Source organism: Triticum aestivum, chromosome 1B (assembly GCF_018294505.1).
Source record: "Triticum aestivum cultivar Chinese Spring chromosome 1B, IWGSC CS RefSeq v2.1, whole genome shotgun sequence".
Taxonomy (NCBI): domain Eukaryota; kingdom Viridiplantae; phylum Streptophyta; class Magnoliopsida; order Poales; family Poaceae; genus Triticum; species Triticum aestivum.
Window position 1 is genome coordinate 683,994,041 of NC_057795.1, and position 17,405 is coordinate 684,011,445.

At 45.0% G+C, this 17,405-nt stretch overlaps 1 protein-coding gene across 1 annotated transcript; it reads left to right on the forward strand.

Moving 5' to 3' along the window:
- Window positions 1-4,859: 4,859 nt before the first annotated feature.
- On the forward strand, window positions 4,860-13,102 carry LOC123082497 (putative disease resistance protein RGA4). The gene is made up of 4 exons (XM_044504828.1): window positions 4,860-4,944; window positions 5,054-5,262; window positions 9,005-9,141; window positions 9,913-13,102. The coding sequence occupies exons 1-4, from the start codon at window positions 4,860-4,862 to the stop codon at window positions 13,100-13,102; spliced, it is 3,621 nt and encodes a 1,206-aa protein (XP_044360763.1).
- The last annotated feature ends 4,303 nt before the right edge of the window (window positions 13,103-17,405 follow it).

The following is a 17,405-nucleotide window of genomic DNA, read 5'->3' on the forward strand; positions in this document are numbered from 1 at the left end:
TCAAGATGATGATGAGATCGACCTCATTTGTGTTTGATAATGATGATATGATGAGACTATGTTGTACCACTTTGATGATGATGATGAGACATTCATTTTTCATATAGTTTCAGTGTATGCGTATGTTGTAATTGTATAAAACTTGTAAAAATATGAATATGGTAAAATAAAAAAAATACTAGCAGTAGCGTGGGGTTTTGGAGTAGTAGTAGCGCTGCATTACCATTAGTGTTGGTTGTAGAGCCATGCTACTAGTATTAGCAGTAGCGATGGATAGAGGCGCGCTACTACTAGACATAGGTAGCAGTAGCGCTGGTTGAAACAAGCGCTACTGCTAAAAATTAGCTGTAGCATCGTAGCAGTAGCGCGCCTGCCCGCGCTACTAATAGCTAAAAAACCAGCGCTACTTGTAAGGATTTTTCTAGTAGTGAAGGGAACCCGTTAATCAACGGCCGCACCTGATGAGATTGAACGGAAGTAAGGATGGAGATAGTTACCCCTAGTGGTAGGATGTGTGTGTGTGTGTGTGTGTGTGTGTGTGTGTATGTAGATGTGAAATAACGAGTTTGTAACTTTTTGTATAACTTGATCAAAGATTGAAAAGTTTGACTTGAGACAAAACTAATATGCGAAGTAAATAAAAACAAAGGGAGTAGGTGATGGATATAAGATTAGACATAGCTTCTTTTTTGGAAAAGGAGGTCATCCCCCGGCCTCTGAATCGGATAGATGCATGCGGCCACTTTATTAAAAAAATGACAGTATCAAATTCTGAAGTGCAAAGTATGCTCACAAAAGGAGCAAACGAAAAAAATAAAGAGTACAAGTCTCAAAGCCGCATCCGGCTGAACGAGGATCCACTAAGGACCTATCCTATGCAGTGATCGCCATCCAAACCGGTTGAAGAAAACCCGTGCTGCCATCTCCCATCGGTTGCACCCAGTAGCCAGCTGCTCCCTGGAGGCCGTAGGAGTGAGTAATGACCAAGTACGGATCCATGCCGTAGCCCGGAATATGACCTGCAAGAAATTAGTCATAGGTTTTCTGTTAAAAATCATATCATTCCTACAGTTCCATATAGCCCAAATAAGTGCGCATACTCCGATCCGTATATTACACGCGATGTGAACATCCACTCCATCAAGCCACGTCCCAAACAACGCTTCTATGCTATCAGGAGGTGAAATATTGAAGGCTACATGCACCGATCGCCAAAGTAACTTTGCAAGAGGGCAATCAAGAAATAGGTGTTGTATTGTTTCATCTTGATCACAAAAACAACACCTCGAGCTACCTACCCATCTCCGCCTCAGTAAGTTATCTTTGGTTAGAATCACTTGTTTGTGGACAAACCACATAAATATCTTAATTTGTAAGGGCACTTTAACTCGCCAAATATGAAGCGATCGCAGGATTGGGCCAGAGTTGATGAGATCTAAGTACATAGACTTGACCGTGAACAAGCCATTATTCATGAGCTTCCATATAAAATAATCCTCCTCATCGGAAAGGTGCACCTCCATTAGCCTCCTCACTAAGTGCAGCCAAGAAGTCCAGCGTTCCCCCGCTAGAGATCGCCTGAACTGGACATTCAAGGGTACCGTCTGCATCACCGTTGCCACGTATTCTTCCTTATGTTGAGCAATATGATACAAAGAAGGATACTGGAGAGCTAGCGGCGTATCACCTAACCACGTATCCTCCCAAAACCTTATTGTTAAGCCGTCTCCAACACTAAACTTCACCCTATGGAAGAAAGTATCTTTCACTCTCATGAGTCCCTTCCAAAATGGTGAATCATTAGGTCTTACAGTAACCTGGGCTAGAGTTTTGGAGTGTAAATACTCGTTGCGAAGAATCTGGGCCCACATTCCTTCGGAATGCAGCGATAATCGATATAACCATTTGACCCCCCCGGTCCTTTGGTCGACAAATAATATCCCATCTTGCCAGACCATATTTTGTCTTAACCTCGTCCGATTGCTAGAAAAATCGAGTTCGATAAAAGTCTAATATCTTGCGTACCCCTTTGGGTACTTCGAAAAAAAGACAGGAGGAACATCGGCATGCTCGTTAGTACCGAATTAATTAATACTAGGCGTCCTCCATATGACATAAGCTTAAGTTTCTTCTCGAATCGATCCTCGATACATTTCCGTTCTTTATTAGTCAATTTCCTATGATGGATTGGAATGCCAAGATAACTAAAGGGCAGTGATCCCAGTTCACAGCCGAACAGGTGCTTGTACTCTTGTTGGTCATCTTTGGCCCTTCCAAAACAGAAGAGCTCACTTTTGTGAAAATTGATCTTCAACCCCGACAATTCCTCAAAAAGGCAAAGGATGAGTTTCAAGTTTCGAGCTTGTGCAAGGTCATGTTCCATAAATAATATTGTGTCATCCGCATATTGTAAGATGGAGACCCCTCCCCCATCCACCAGATGAAGAACTAGTCCACCAATCAGCCCCTTTTCCTTGGCCCGGCCTATGAGTACTGTCAATATGTCAGCCACAATATTGAACAGTATCAGAGACATTGGGTCACCCTGCCTCATGCCTTTATGCGTTTGAAAATAATGTCCAATATCATCATTGACCTTTATTCCAACACTGCCTTTCTGGACAAAGGAATCCAACTGATTCCTCCAGACCTCATTGAAACCTTTCATGCGCATAGCTTGCTGTAGAAAAGGCTACTTGACTTTATTATAAGTCTTTTCAAAATCCATTTTGAATATCACTTCATCGAGTTTCTTCGAGTGAATTTCATGTAGGATTTCGTGTAAGACAACTACCCCTTCTAGTATGTGTCTTCCAGGCATAACGGCAGTTTGACTAGGTTGCACCACCAAGTGTGCCACCTTTGTCAGCCTGTTGGTAGACATAGCTATATCCTCGAATTGTACTAAAACAAAAGAAAAACTCGAAGGATGTGGGTTCCTCGAGGTGGGTGCGTGGGCGGTCGTGCCGGCCAATTTGTTGACCTGTTCGCACTTTGTAGATGTCGTCATACCGGCCGGTGTTATGCGGTAGCTCCTGGTACGGTGTGTTTTTATTATTATATTATACTATAAACAAAGACACGGCCAGCATGCTGGCCGGTGTTTTTGCCCGGTGTTTGTGTCGTTTAAAGGGAAGTAAATTATGCGAGCGCATCCCCGTCTCCTCTCCTTGATGGCTTCAGGAACGTTCCGTGGCCAAGTAGCCATACCGGGGGAGTAGGCAAGGCGAAATCTGAAGCTCTCCTTCAGTCCCTACGCACCAGGGTTTATCCGGGTAATTATCTTCTTCTCCTTGGAGAAGCCAGAAGATCCTCTTAAAATGATTACATCAGGTGCTGCTGCGAATACTGTTCACGCGTTGCCACTAGCTTTAATTGAAGAACCTACTCTGTTCAGAGTTGGTTTGTTCTGTGATGCTGAAAAATGAGTCGGTTCTGTTCTGCTTGTTAATTTCAGTTTACAAAATAGGAGTTGATTCTGTTCTAAGGCTACCGTCAGTTTATTAGAATTCACTAGATTGTTTGCAAAAGAAATTCCATCTCTGAAACTGTTCATCCCGAATTGAGGAAAAGAATGAACGTGTACGTACGTGTGAGCTGGTGGTCAATCAGAACCCGGTTCATCTGAGATTTTTTTTCTGTACTCCCGTTTCTAAATATAAATATTTTTATTCAAATATGGACTATATTCGAAGCAAAATAAGTAAATTTACACTTTAAAATATGTCTATATACATCTATATGTAGTTTGTAGTTGAATCTCTAAAAAGACTTATATTTAGGAATGAAGGAAGTAATGATGGAGTACCCAAAGTGTAACAAATTTTTCTCTCCATTCCATAATTCTTGTCTCGTCGTGGGATGAATTTATTGAGATTATTGGCAATAGAGATTGGATGGACGTTCAGTCGCTGAATTAACTGCTCTTTTGGTGGGGTGGTCGTCCCGTTCCACGATTTTGTCTGGCGGAGCCGAGCCCTGTCTCGGGTTAGTTTCTTTGCGTGGCTGCTGGTTCAAGGCCGGATCAACACCCGGAGTGTGCTGCTCAGGAAACACATCATCTCTGCTGCACCTTCTGTGAGGCGCCCTGTGAAACGGCCGATCACCTTGTTTTCCGGTGCCCCTTCGCCCAACGCTTCCGGCCGTATGTTGGAGTCTCAGTTGGTGTGGGAGGCTTTTTTTTTTTTTTTGCAGAAAGGTGTGGGAGGCCTTTGTTCGTTCTCGTTTGTTGCTAGTGGCTATCGAAGCACCGCAACGGGGTGGTCTTCAACGGTGACACCCCATCTTTCGCGTCTCTGGTGCTTGTGCCATGAGGACGCTCTACCCCCTCCTCTATCCGCTGCGAGTGAATTGCAAAACATCGACACTTCAAGTTAGGTTTGCAGAGACCACACATTTACGAAATTGTGCCAAGAAGCACTAGTTTTTTTTTCATAATTTTTTGCAAAAAACACTAGTCGCCGGCTTAGGCCGTTTTGAGCACGATTATGACAGGTGGGTCCCGCCAAAAGGGGTGACGTGGCACAACATAACGGTTCGCAAATAGATATAATAACAGGGACTGATTTGAAAAAGAGCCTGAGGGGATAAGGTCATCTTTTCAAATAAAAAAAGAGAGGATAAGGTCATCTCCTCAGCCGTGCGCACGAGCTCCCGGCCGGCGAGCTCGGCATGGACAACGGCTCCACGACGCCCCGCCTCCTTCTCCTTCTCCTCCTCTATTCCCCCGCCCCCACCTTCCTCCCACTCCCCGGCCTCGGCCTCCCCTTGTTGCTCACCTGCATCGGCTCCGGCGAGGAGAAGAGGACGTGCGACGGCGGCCCGCGTAGGCGTGAAGAGGAGGCGCGAAAACGGCGGCCATGGATGAGCTCCGGCCGGAGCTGCGCATCAACGAGGCAAATCCACTAACAGTGGGCATGGAGGTGCAGTCCATGTCCCTCAACCGTGAGCTCCGCTGCCGGCGGTACCCTCCCCTATCTCTCCCATCTCTCTCTGAGGTCGGTGCCTTCCCCAATCTCTCCCATCTCTCTCTGATGCGTGCCTGATGCTCAAGCCGACGGCGCCGGAGCTCAATCATGGCTGCTCGATGCCCAAGCTGGATCAGCTGGAGCTCATCCATGGCCGCTGATGCTCAAGCTGCCGTTGGAGCTCCATTGCCTCGCCGTCCTAACCGACACCGCCGCTGGATCCACGCCCTCTTGCCCGTCCCAGACCACGCCGGACCTCCCCTGTGCCCTGCCGCCGGCGTCCACAACCGGGGCGGTGGGAGATGAAGGTCACGATCTCACGGAGAGGACCCGATTGCTTTTTTTTCAGGGATCCTTTTGCAAAATAAAATTGTAGCGGGATGTAATTGACTATTTTTTAGCCACGTCATCCCTTCTGGCGGGACCCACCTGTCATAATCGTGCTCAAAACGGCCTAAGCTGGTGACTGGTGTTTTTTGCAAAAAATTATGAAAAAATAGTGTTTTTTGACACAATTCCGTAAATGTGTGGTTCCTGCAAACCTTACCTGAAGTGTCGATGTTTTTTTCAATTCACTCTTCCGCCGCCCTAACAATATAGGCTTTATGCCCTTTAGTATATGAACAAATAAAAAACTATTCAGTTGGGGGTCCCCCTCCCCCGACCTTTCAGAAAAAACATTGAAATTGAATAGAGGAGACTAGGAAGAGGGATGGAGCAGACAAATCTACTGAATGCCATTGCCATCTGAGGAGGCCGGCCGTGTGATACCATTTGCTCCACCAAAAAGGTAGAATACACAAGCAATATTAGAGTGAAATACGTCTTTAGTCCATTAACTCAAAGCTGGTTGCACACTTGTTTTTGCGGGGATAACTTCCAATCTATTCATCAACTGTCAAGGTAGTACAAAGAACACCAGAAGTAAAAAATACATCAAGGTCCGTGACGACCTAATGATGACTGCTAGCACTGGAGCAAGCCAAGGCGCGCCGCCGTCTTCGTTCCTTCCTCATCGGTGCCGAACAAACCTTGTTGTAGTAGACAGTCGGAAAGTCGTCGTGCTAAGACCCCGTAGGACCAGCGCGCCAGAACAGCAATCGCTGCCGATGAAGAGAAGTGTAGATCGGAAGGATCCCATCCGTAGACATACGAACACAGACGAAAGAAGACAAGATCCACGTAGATCCACCGAAGACGAACACCGACCGAATCCTATGAGATCCGCCGGAGGCAAACCTCCACACACCCTCTGACTATGCTAGAAACATCATCGGAACGGGGACAAGGCCGGGATAACCTTATTCCATCTTCAGAGAACCACTATCGCCTCGCTTCTCTGAGTAGGACACAAACCCTAACAAAACTCAAAAGAGCATGAAAAACAAAGTCCTCCCGCCGTCAAGGGCCAGGATCCACTATGCCTCCATGGCCCTAAGACCACAAAAGATGAGGTAGACCGACGGCGGCACCGGCGGGAGGCACGAGAAACGGCTAGGGCCCTCTTTCTTTCAGTGGAAGAAAGAAAACGTCCTCCGCAAGAGTAGAGTTCACGGCACACTTTAGGCCAATAACTCAGGAAGTGATCATATTTGGGCCATAAACTCGTTTATTTTATCATATAAAACCTAAACCGATTCAGAATAGAAAAAACCCGTGCACATGGCTATCATGTTGGCATACCTTGGACCGCTCGCAAATTGATTAATCTTTACAGAGTTTTTTTCTTTTGCAAGAGTATCGGCTTCCCTGTTGGCCCGCTTTAAAAAAGTAAAAATAAAGGGCGTGTGGTGCTAACCACTGGGAGTATAAGTGGTTTGTGTTTGAATCGGGTTACATAGTAACACTAGCAAAACGCCTGTATGTTGCTATGGGCTATCCGCAATATCTGTAACACCCAAATTCAACACAAAAACTCCATCTAATGACGCACCTTCCCTTTTTCTATCGAAACCTCTCATTCCCGATCAATTTTCCGTCGTAGCGGGACATTTCTCTTTTTCTCTCTCACTGAAGCCACCTCCTTTAAAAGCAGATGACGGCCATCCTATTTTCGCCGTGCATTGCAGTAAGGATGAATTTTTTTCCTGTTTACAATATAATCGACTGGGTTAAACTAACACATACTATTGACACAAAACAACAAATGACTACAGAGATCATTCCTAGTCACCAATAAGCTCCACCTCCATCCCACATATGCTAGATAATTGTCGTTCATCTCTTCCTCGTATTTCCCTACATCTTCTACTCCTCGCCTCTTCACCAACCCGTTTCATTGGCGCCAATTAGCACCAAGTCAACATTAGTGTGTTCATCATCGATGCCTCATCTTCTTCTTTCTCATTCCTCACCAACTTTAGTTCTTGTTCCTACTTATTTCCTAGAATACTCTTTCTTTCTTTTTTTTCTCTTATTATTTGAAACACTCTTTCTTTCTTCAACACCATGCACCATTTAGTGGCTTTAGTTCTTTTTTCCTTCTTGTTTTTGGAACACTCTTCCTTTTTATTATAGCATGAACCACCTGGCTAGTGTTGTGTCGTGTTGTCCTCACCTGCGAATATTCCGGCAACCATCAGCGAGTGGACATCCTGCGGAGCATAGACTTCATCCATCTTGGTGAACGCTAGGTCGCCCATGTCGCAAGCGCATGGTGGCCGTTGTCCATGTTGGCAAGCGGTGCTCAGTGCTTGGCCATGTAGCTGAGAGCCCATTGATCGTTCTTGCCCATGAGCGCTTTCAAAATGATTCGCCATAACTGCTTGCTTAATTAATTAAATACACAAAAAATTAACGACCTACCTATTTCTCTGCATGCCTAATTAACTGCCAACCAAATCAATTAATTATCCGACTAATTGGAAAAAATCCCTACTTCTAATTATCTGTAGGCATAAAGAATTGTCTAACAAATTAATTAATTGCACTAATGACTCAATTTTAAAATTGATTCGGTGTGAAAAAATGCCTATTCAAATGGACCTAATTAATTGCATACGTAATTAACTGTCTAGTTGATTAATTGCATCAATGGTTTGATTTCCAAATTGATTCAGTGCTCGATTTCTAAATTATTTTTGCATGAATGGCTGCTACAAACGACTATGACGACGACTACCGAGTAATGTAGGATATATTCCCTTAACGAATTTCTTGACATTTAAATGGACACACTTGATTTGAGAATGTAGCCATCTGGCTCTCTATTTGACTGACAAGAAATATAATATATGACCGCGTCCACATGGGGTCTAACGACCCACCTCCCATCACGGTCGTCCTTGATGTCGTGATCCATGCTCTGGCATTCTCGAGCATTACGCCAGGGTTAGGCCCAACCATGACATCTTCCATGGTGTCGTGCATGACGTCCCTCCACAGGAGCGCGCGGATGCGTACACCCATAGGAAACTTGTGACTGTCAACTAATTAATAGTAGAGACAATGATAATAATAAATAATATAGCACGGGGGATTAGAAATTTGTTATGAAGTATTATATTAATTTATTATGAAAGGATATCGAGAAAAATCTTATGTCTGTCTTTTAGGGAAGTTACATATGTATGATGCAATTTCTGAATTCTTAATTACTTATTGTTTACGTGGTACAATTGAATCAACACCTACCAAAGGAGACACGAAGCAAGATCTTCCTTAATTGGATTTGGTTTTTTAATGGGAGGGAGAAAAACTAGTGTGAGGGGGTGTGGGAGGTGAGACGGAGAAAAATCATACGAAAATAAACTGTACCAGGCTACCAAGTGCATGAATGACTTGATTTCTGAATTGACTCGGTGCAAAAAAAATTATATTTAATTGGACATAATTAATTGCATACGTAATTAACTGTATGGCTAAATAATTGTATCAATGGTTTGATTTCCATATTGATTTAGTGCTCAATTTCTAAAATATTTTCGCATGAATGACTGCTACAAACGACGAAGACGACGACTACTGACTAATGTAGGACATATGCCCTTAACAAATTTCTTGACATTTAAATGGACACACTTGATTTGAGAATGTAGCCTCCGGCTCTTTGTTTGACTGACAAGAAATATAATATGACCGCATCCACGTGGCGGTCTGATGACCCGCCTCCCGCCACGGTCATCCTCGACGCCGTGATCCACGCCCGGGCATTCTTGGTGGGAGGTGGAATGAAGTAAAACCGGACGAAAATAAACCGTACCAGGCTACCAACTGCTCCATTAGGACTTTAGGAGTAGAGATAATATATATATATATATATATATATATATATGCTGCTATAACGTTGCACACACTGACGCAAACTAATCCGCACGGAGCCCTGGCACTCAGTGGCGGAGACAGGGGGTTAGTAGGGGCCCTGGTCCCCCTAACATCAGGAATTTAGTGCTAATTTGCAATGAACAGTGGCATAATTACTAATAATTTGCTGCTAAAAATCAATTTTTCAATAGTTTGGCTCTTCCCAACCTGTTTTAGCAGCACTTGTTCCCCTATGCAGCATAATATTATAGTAGTTTCAGGGGTAGAATAGAGTGTTCGCCTTAGCTCAGGTTGACCTCTGAGTTTTCAGATATGTTGTTGTGTTTTTTGTTCGTTTGTTATTCTACCTTTGTGTAATGTACGACTTTTGAAACTTAATATAAATAGTTGGTTGAATTAGATGTATGCTTAGTACTAGTTCAGACATGATACGTTTGCCCTTGACAGTCAGGTCAATGTAGAAGGCGTGGGAATAGCAGCACCGGTATTGTCATTGCCTTTGTTTCCACCAGAGTGATCATTGCCCTGGTCATCGATTCACTCTGACCAACCACTTTGAACAAGAAGCATCTCTCCAAGTAAGACCACATCTTCATGCTGCTGCTCTCCCCATTCTAAATGATCGCGTATTTTCTATATCGTACCCTTTGAACTAAGCTTAATTCTGTTTATATGATCGCAGTAGTACTCATCTGTTTGTGGCCATGGCCTTGACAAAATTCAATGATTATGCTGAGGTACTTTCCAACATCAATGCATGTCACCAATTCTTCAGCTGGATGGCGTCAGGCATCATAACGGCCATGCGTTATAGACGGAACACCCCAGAGTCACCAGATGAAGAGAACGCAGCTGCACAGCGCCAGATTCAAGAGGAAATTGAGCAGCTGGACACTAAACTTCGGCAGCTGAAGAATTGTCTTTGGAAGCTGAAGACAACTATGCCCAAGATGCTTGACCTCATTGATAAGGTTGAGTGGCAAAGCCATAAGGAAAAAGCGGCTGTTCTCCTCCCGGATATCAAGGATGCAGTGTACGACGCAGAGGACCTGCTTGATGAGTTTGATTATTATGCCCTCAAGTTGAAGGTTGAGTGTAGCAAAAAATTGGGGCAAGATCACTTGCATGGGACCTTTCTGGAATTCTTAGACGGTGTCGGGTCTAACGATTACATCAGAAAAGTCGACGATATTCAAGTAAAACTAGATCATGTCAATCGCCAGGCGAAAGATATGGGTTTGCACCAAGCAGAACTGAAGTTTGATAAATCAGTTAGGCCAGAAACAAGCTCTTTCTTTAATGAGCCAAAAATATTCGGCCGTGAAGAGGAACTGAAGCAATTGGTGGAAACACTAGGAGTTAAAAGTACACGGAAGAGAGGTGCTGAAGCTAATGCAAGAATGACAGAGTTGCCTGTGTTGCCAATAGTTGGCATTGGAGGTATTGGAAAGACAACAATGGCCCAACAAATCTGCAACGATTCAAAGGTGAAGGAGCACTTTGATCTCATAATTTGGACATGTGCTTCTGATGATTTTGACATAAAAAGGTTAACCAGAGAGATTATAGAACACCTGGGAAAAGATGCCTCATCTAATAACCTGGATTTTCTTATGAGAAAACTAGAAAACTGTATCAAGTCCAAAAAGTTCTTACTTGTCGTTGATGACATGTGGGATGATATCTTGAAGGATGATGGGGCAGGATGGAAGAGGCTTTGTGCACCTTTGACAAATGGTTCCGAAGGAAGTAGGATTTTGATCACCACTAGATCTCCCGAGGTTGCTAACGTAGTTGGCCCTACGAATCACTATAAGTTAAAGGGCTTACAAGATGGGGTATTCAGGGAGTTCTTTAAATTATGTGCATTTGGGTCCCCGGCATCCGCCAGTTTTTGCCACAACCGGGAGTCATTAGAGGGTATTGGTGAAAAGATACTTCCAAAGTTGAAGGGTTCCCCATTGGCTGCAAAGACTATTGGACGCTTGTTGAGAATGGACCTAAGTACATCACACTGGGAAACTATAGTGGAAAGTGAACTCTGGCAGTTAGAACAAACAGCTACTGACATTTTGCCAGTCCTTCGACTGAGCTATATGTACCTACCCCAAAAGTTAAAGAGATGCTTCTCAATTTGTGCATTGTATCCCAAGGATCACAAATTTGAGAAAGGTTTTCTAGCCGATATATGGACAGCACAAGGATATGTGGTGGGTCCCCAAGAAGCATCATTGTGCTTTGATGCCCTTGCAAATCGTGCATTCTTTCAGAGAGCATCTCATCGAAGTGAACTTTATGTAATTCATGATCTATTGCATGATACTGCCCAACTGGTCTCAAAGGATGAGTGCTTCATCATAAAGCATGCGAGTGACCTAGATAAAGTCCCTTCAAATGTCCGTCATCTGTCAATATTCACAAATGGAAAAATTACCTGTTCTGAGTTGAAGAGCATTTGCAACAAGAAAAGTTTGAGGTCCCTGGTATGCAATGAATCATATAGCGCAGCAAAAGATTTTGCTCCGGTGATTGACGATTGGTTCAAGGAACTACTGAAAATCCGTGTATTCAGTTTTAAGCTCTCCAAAGTAAAAAAGCTACCTGAGAGCATGGGTAACTCGAAGCATCTGCGTTACCTTGGTTTACTCGGTGGTTCTACTTTCAGCACCCTTCCTTCATCGGTTTGTCGCCTTCACCATCTCAAAACTATAGATGCTGACGGTTGTGTATTCGAAAGGTTTCCTCCAGGCTTCAGTGATGCCATCATCTTACAGAAAATTAAATCAAAAAAGTTCACTTATGACAGGGACCAGTCCGACAAGCTCTGCCTAGAATGGTCCGATCAGGGAACTAGTCGTATGACGGTGGAGATGATGGAAAACCAGATGGAAGCATTACCTCACTGTAATCTCCGACATTTGCATGTGCATGGTTATGGAGGTGAATCTTTTCCTAGCTGGCTCCGGCCCAAGCTCCTGCCAAGGTTATCTGCACTTCAATTTTCTGTGTGTCGCAAAATCAAGAGCATACCATTCCTTTTCCTGTCAGAGGGAGAGGGTTCACTTAATTATACAACAGGATCAGATATCTCTAGTCGTCTTGAAGAGTTAATTATAAGGGCTTGTGATGAAATCGATTGGCAAAGCTTGGTGGTTTTACCTACTTCCCTTACCAAGATAGACCTTTATAGTTCAGGCTATTCCATGGATCACTTTGTGAGAAGCTTCCGTGACCTCACCTCTCTCACTGTTTTGAAAATTCAGACGTGCAAATCGTTAACATCTATTCCCCTGCATCTGTGGAGTAGCAATCTTCCAACCCTAGAGAAACTACATATTATGTCTTGCGACTCTCTTATATCAATAAGTGTCTCTGGAGCAAGTAGCAGCAGCAGCAATGGTGTTAAATGTTTGTCATTTCTTTCTGAAGTATATATTGGGTGTTGCAACGCACTATTGAGCCTTGATGAATTTCTGACGACAGATTATCTACCTGTAGTGAAGATCATTCTAGTTCGTAATTGTCAAGAGTTGACTTCCCTCAGTGTTGATCAGCTTTACCGGTTGCAGGAGTTGGAAATTTTCGATTGTCCCAAGTTGAATCCACAGAGGGTAATGTCATTTCCATCCTCTCTGAAAAAGCTCCATTTGTCAGGTTGTGAAGGCCTAAAACTCATTGACATCGACAATAGCCAGTCAGGGAGTTCTCCAGCTCTGGAGAAACTGAGAATTTCATCGTGTCCAGGCCTCAGATCCATTGGTGACGCAACAGTTGTTTCTAAAATAAAGTTTGTGGTCATACGTGATTGTGGCGAGCTCCAGGGAATACGACTGCCATTCCGTCGCGGGTACGTGCAATGGCAGAGAATTTAATCACTATATGTTAATCTCGTTATATCGCTTCTCACAAAAACAAATTTATATACTGCAATTTTCAGGCCATTGACCTGTTCATTTGTCTAGCCCACGCACGGTTAAATGAAAAAAATGCTTCGCTTCTACCAGTACTAAGTTATACTCATTTCTGCTCCATATCCAAATAGATGTCTTCCTTTTTTTTTTCTCCTTGCAGTCAAACGCTCAAAGTTAACAGGAAACCACTAATAACAATATAAGCATCAGAACTTATTACTAGTAGATTTTTCATCAGACCTACTCCTTCGAGATTTTCTAGCATGAACTTACAAAAAAAATAGCCACGAATCCAGGACCATGTCCATGCTTAAATGGGTATCTATTTAACATTTTGAAGGGTAAACGGTTATCCATTTATTTTTTGAGAGCGGGAGTATTTGTTTGTCCAGACTAATTTAACAAACCAGACTGTTTGATTAACTGGTTAAGTGCGCGAATCATTCCACCATAACTACCAGGGATAAATTTTGGAGTGGAAGCTACTAGCAATTTGTTATGGTAAATAAAAATTGGCTGCATATTTAGCACTGCCTCCTTTCTCTTCTACATGGCGTTCTCACTTTCTTCCCGTGCATGCGTTCTGCTGCTGTGCTCTGCATCTTTGCCTGTCTCTGTCGGTTTGCTGCTGTCATCTCCCTGTGTTTAGCGCCACTACACCTGAACAAACTTCCATACTTTCACCCCTTTTGGATTGAAAGAATTTCATGAGAATTTTGTAGGATTCGATTCCGTAGGAATTTTCCTACGGAAATCCTTTGAATCGTACAAATGGATTCACCAAATACCCATGGAATGCATTCCAATACCCCCCGGTCCATATCCAAGAAAGGGTTTCCCCCTTTATATTATAAAGCAACTTCCACCGATCACAAGATAACTGCTGGGGCGAACAGCACATCAAGCCCAAAAGAGAAAGAAAGAAGAACTAAATGCCAACAACGGCAGCTCGACAAAGCACGGATGAACCGCCACCGTAGTTCCCTCTACATTCGTCCCACCGCACACCAAGGCTTCGAACCGCCGCGTACCAAGAAGCACCTCCAAGAAGGGATGTGACGTCAACGATGCTGCTGCCCGGACATGTCCTAGGGCCTCCCCCGGCACGTGGAAAGGAGTAGGGGATGGGTAACACCGACGCCCTTCAGGAAGGAAAGCGGCACCCGCAGGCGACACCGCGTTGGCGCCGGATGGACCTGCAAGGACTTCTCCCCATCCCAACCACCACTACCCGCCCGATCCGGAGCCAACTAGCCAGCTTGCCACCCGCCAGTATACGCCACCACGGTCTTGAAGTCATCCACGTCGCCTCTCTGAGATCGCCATCACGAGGCCTAGAAGACGGAGAGAGGAACGCCAGGAATCGGGAGGGGCAGCACCGGAGCTGCGCCGGAGGGAACCGCATCCACCATCGTGCCGGAGGCCTGTGCTACAGCACCATCGCGATAGCCAACCGGACGCGGCAGCAAAGGCTCACCAGGACACCCGAGCCCGGCCGGGCCCATCTTGGGCCCGGAAAGCCGCTGTCACCCCGCAGCAGCAAGCCAGTGACAGCGCCGCCCCCACCCAGCCTCCCTACGTCCCAACTCCACCTTCAGGAGGCTCTGCCGCCGATGAGAAGCCGCCGGCCTGGCCCGGCCCAGATGGGGCCTGGATCTGGGCGGAGCAGGCGCCGCCACCCCGCAACACCGCGAAGCTCCACGCCGCAGCCAACCTCCCTCGCCCGCACCAAGTTGCCCCGCCGCCGCCTGAACGCACCACCAGGAGACGCGCCGCCCTGCGCAGGATCGCCTCTAGGAGTTGAAAAGTAGGGGCCACCGGCGACAACGGGGAGGGCCTCTGGGCCGGGGGACGGAAGCGCGGCCGGTCGCCCGCGGGGGAGGGGCGACGCGAGGGGGAGGGGAGAGAGGATAATGGTAGTTCCACCGGTCGCCTCCAGTCCATATGAATTTAAACATTTGCTCAAACCTCATTTTATTTTTCCTTCAAGAAGTGCAATGTACTTGCACTCTATCACTTTCTAGTTTCAACTCTCTCTCTCTCTCTCTCTCTCTCTCTCTCTCTCTCTCTCTCTCTCTCTCTCTCTCTCTCTCTCTCTCTCTCAATCCTCTAAAATTTATGTGCATCATCCAAGACACATCTTATAAAATTCCTGTGTTGATATCATGTACTCCCTTACCGCAAAAAAAAAGATAGCATGTACTTCCTCCCATTCCTATTACCTGTTGCTACTTTAAAGCAGCGACAAGTAATATGGATCGAAGGGAGTAGTACTTCATAGGACATGGCATCTCAATCCTACATTTTTCTTATTGCAATTTCTAAATCATTAGTCATGTTCAGTTTGTAGTTGAAATTTAACTTATTACTAAAATATCTACTCTGGTTCATTTGGTTTTCGCGGAAGTAGTCCTAGATGCATTTTACATTACTTTTTTGAGTTTTGTAATGCTGATTAGGTTGTCAATTGCATTGGAGGATTTATTTTTTAGACAATGCAAAAGCTTTGGGATTAACAGAAAAGTACATACAAATTAATCCACTCTATAACTCTGCATGTGATTAACAGAAGGATGAGGGACTGAAGAGACGAAGTGAGGCCACTGATTTAGGACAAGTATACATCAACAGCGAGGGGTGTCGTCACTCGTCTCAGCATTCTCCAGTATTAGGTTTGGGATTTGGAACTGCTGCTGCGGTAACCCAGACAGTAAGACATATTTTCTCATGCTCGCGCTTTTCATGTTCGAGTGATCGCTAGATCAATAACGGTAGCAGCACCACCCCGCTGTTTCATGTCTGGCAGGCTATTTTTGCCCTATAATTTGAACTACGAATAGTGTTTGTACGTATCCTTGTTTCTCGACTCAAGCATGTTTCGGTGAAGAAATTATATTTCCTTTATCTTGTGGAGTTAATCAAAATATCACATTTGCCTGTAATGTCTACTTAAGTATATTATTAAAACATATTTGTTGGGCATGTGGCTCTTTTAGCTAACTAGATGATATCCCGTACGTTGCCGCGGGAGTCAGTTGCAATGACATGTGAACAAAAATTTAAATACACAATGACTTATTATATTCGAAATACACGTGAACTAAAGTGGAAGAGACAGACACCCGCCAGCCAATTTATGCAATACAAGTTGCATGTTAGTCGTGGAACCGGTCTCTTGTGCGTGGACAAGTAAATTTGGTCCGGACCGCTTCATCTCACAATACCGCCGAATCCAAATAAACAAAGGAGGTAAGCAATCTAAACATCAACGCTCACAACTAATTTGTGTTCTACTTGTTAGGGAACATAGTAATTTCAAAATTTTCCTACGCACACGCAAGATCATGGTGATGCATAGCAACAAGAGGGGAGAGTGTCGTCTACGTACCCTCATAGACCGTAAGTGGAAGCGTTATATCAACACGGTTGATGTAGTCGTACGTCTTCACGATCTGACCAATCCAAGTACCGAACACAGGGCACCTCCGAGTTCAGCACACGTTCAGCTCGATGACGTCCCTCATACTCTTGATCCAGTTGAGGCCGAGGGAGAGTTTCGTCAGCACGACGGCGTGATGACGGTGATGATGATGCTACCGACGCAGGGCTTCGCCTAAGCACCGCTACGATATAATTGAGGTGGATTATGGCGGAGAGGGGCACCGCACACGGCTAAAAGATCAATGATCAACTTGTGTGTCTATGGGGTGCCCCCCTCCCTCGTATATAAAGGAGTGGAGCAGGGGGAGGGACGGCTCTTTACTATGGCGCGCCCTAGGGAGTCCTACTCCCACCGGGAGTAGGATTCCCCCCTTCCAAGTAGTAGGAGTAGGATAGAAGGAAGGGGAAGAGAGAAGAGAAGGAATGAGGGGGCGCAGCCCCTCCCCCTAGTCCAATTCGGCCTAGGCCTTGGGGGGCGCGCGGCCTGCCCTAGGCAGCCACTCTCTCTCTCTCTCTCCCCCTAAAGCCCTATAAGGCCCATATACTCCCCAGCGAATTCCCGTAACTCTCCGGTACTCCGATAAATACCCGAATCACTAGGAACCTTTCCGATGTCTGAATATATCGATCTTTACGTCTCGACCATTTAGAGACTCCTCGTCATGTCCCCGATCTCATCCGGGACTCCGAACTACCTTCGGTATATTAAAACACATAAACTCATGTTACCGATCGTCACCGAACGTTAAGCGTGCGGACCCTACGGGTTCGAGAACTATGTAGACATGACCGAGACACGTCTCCGGTCAATAACCAATAGCAG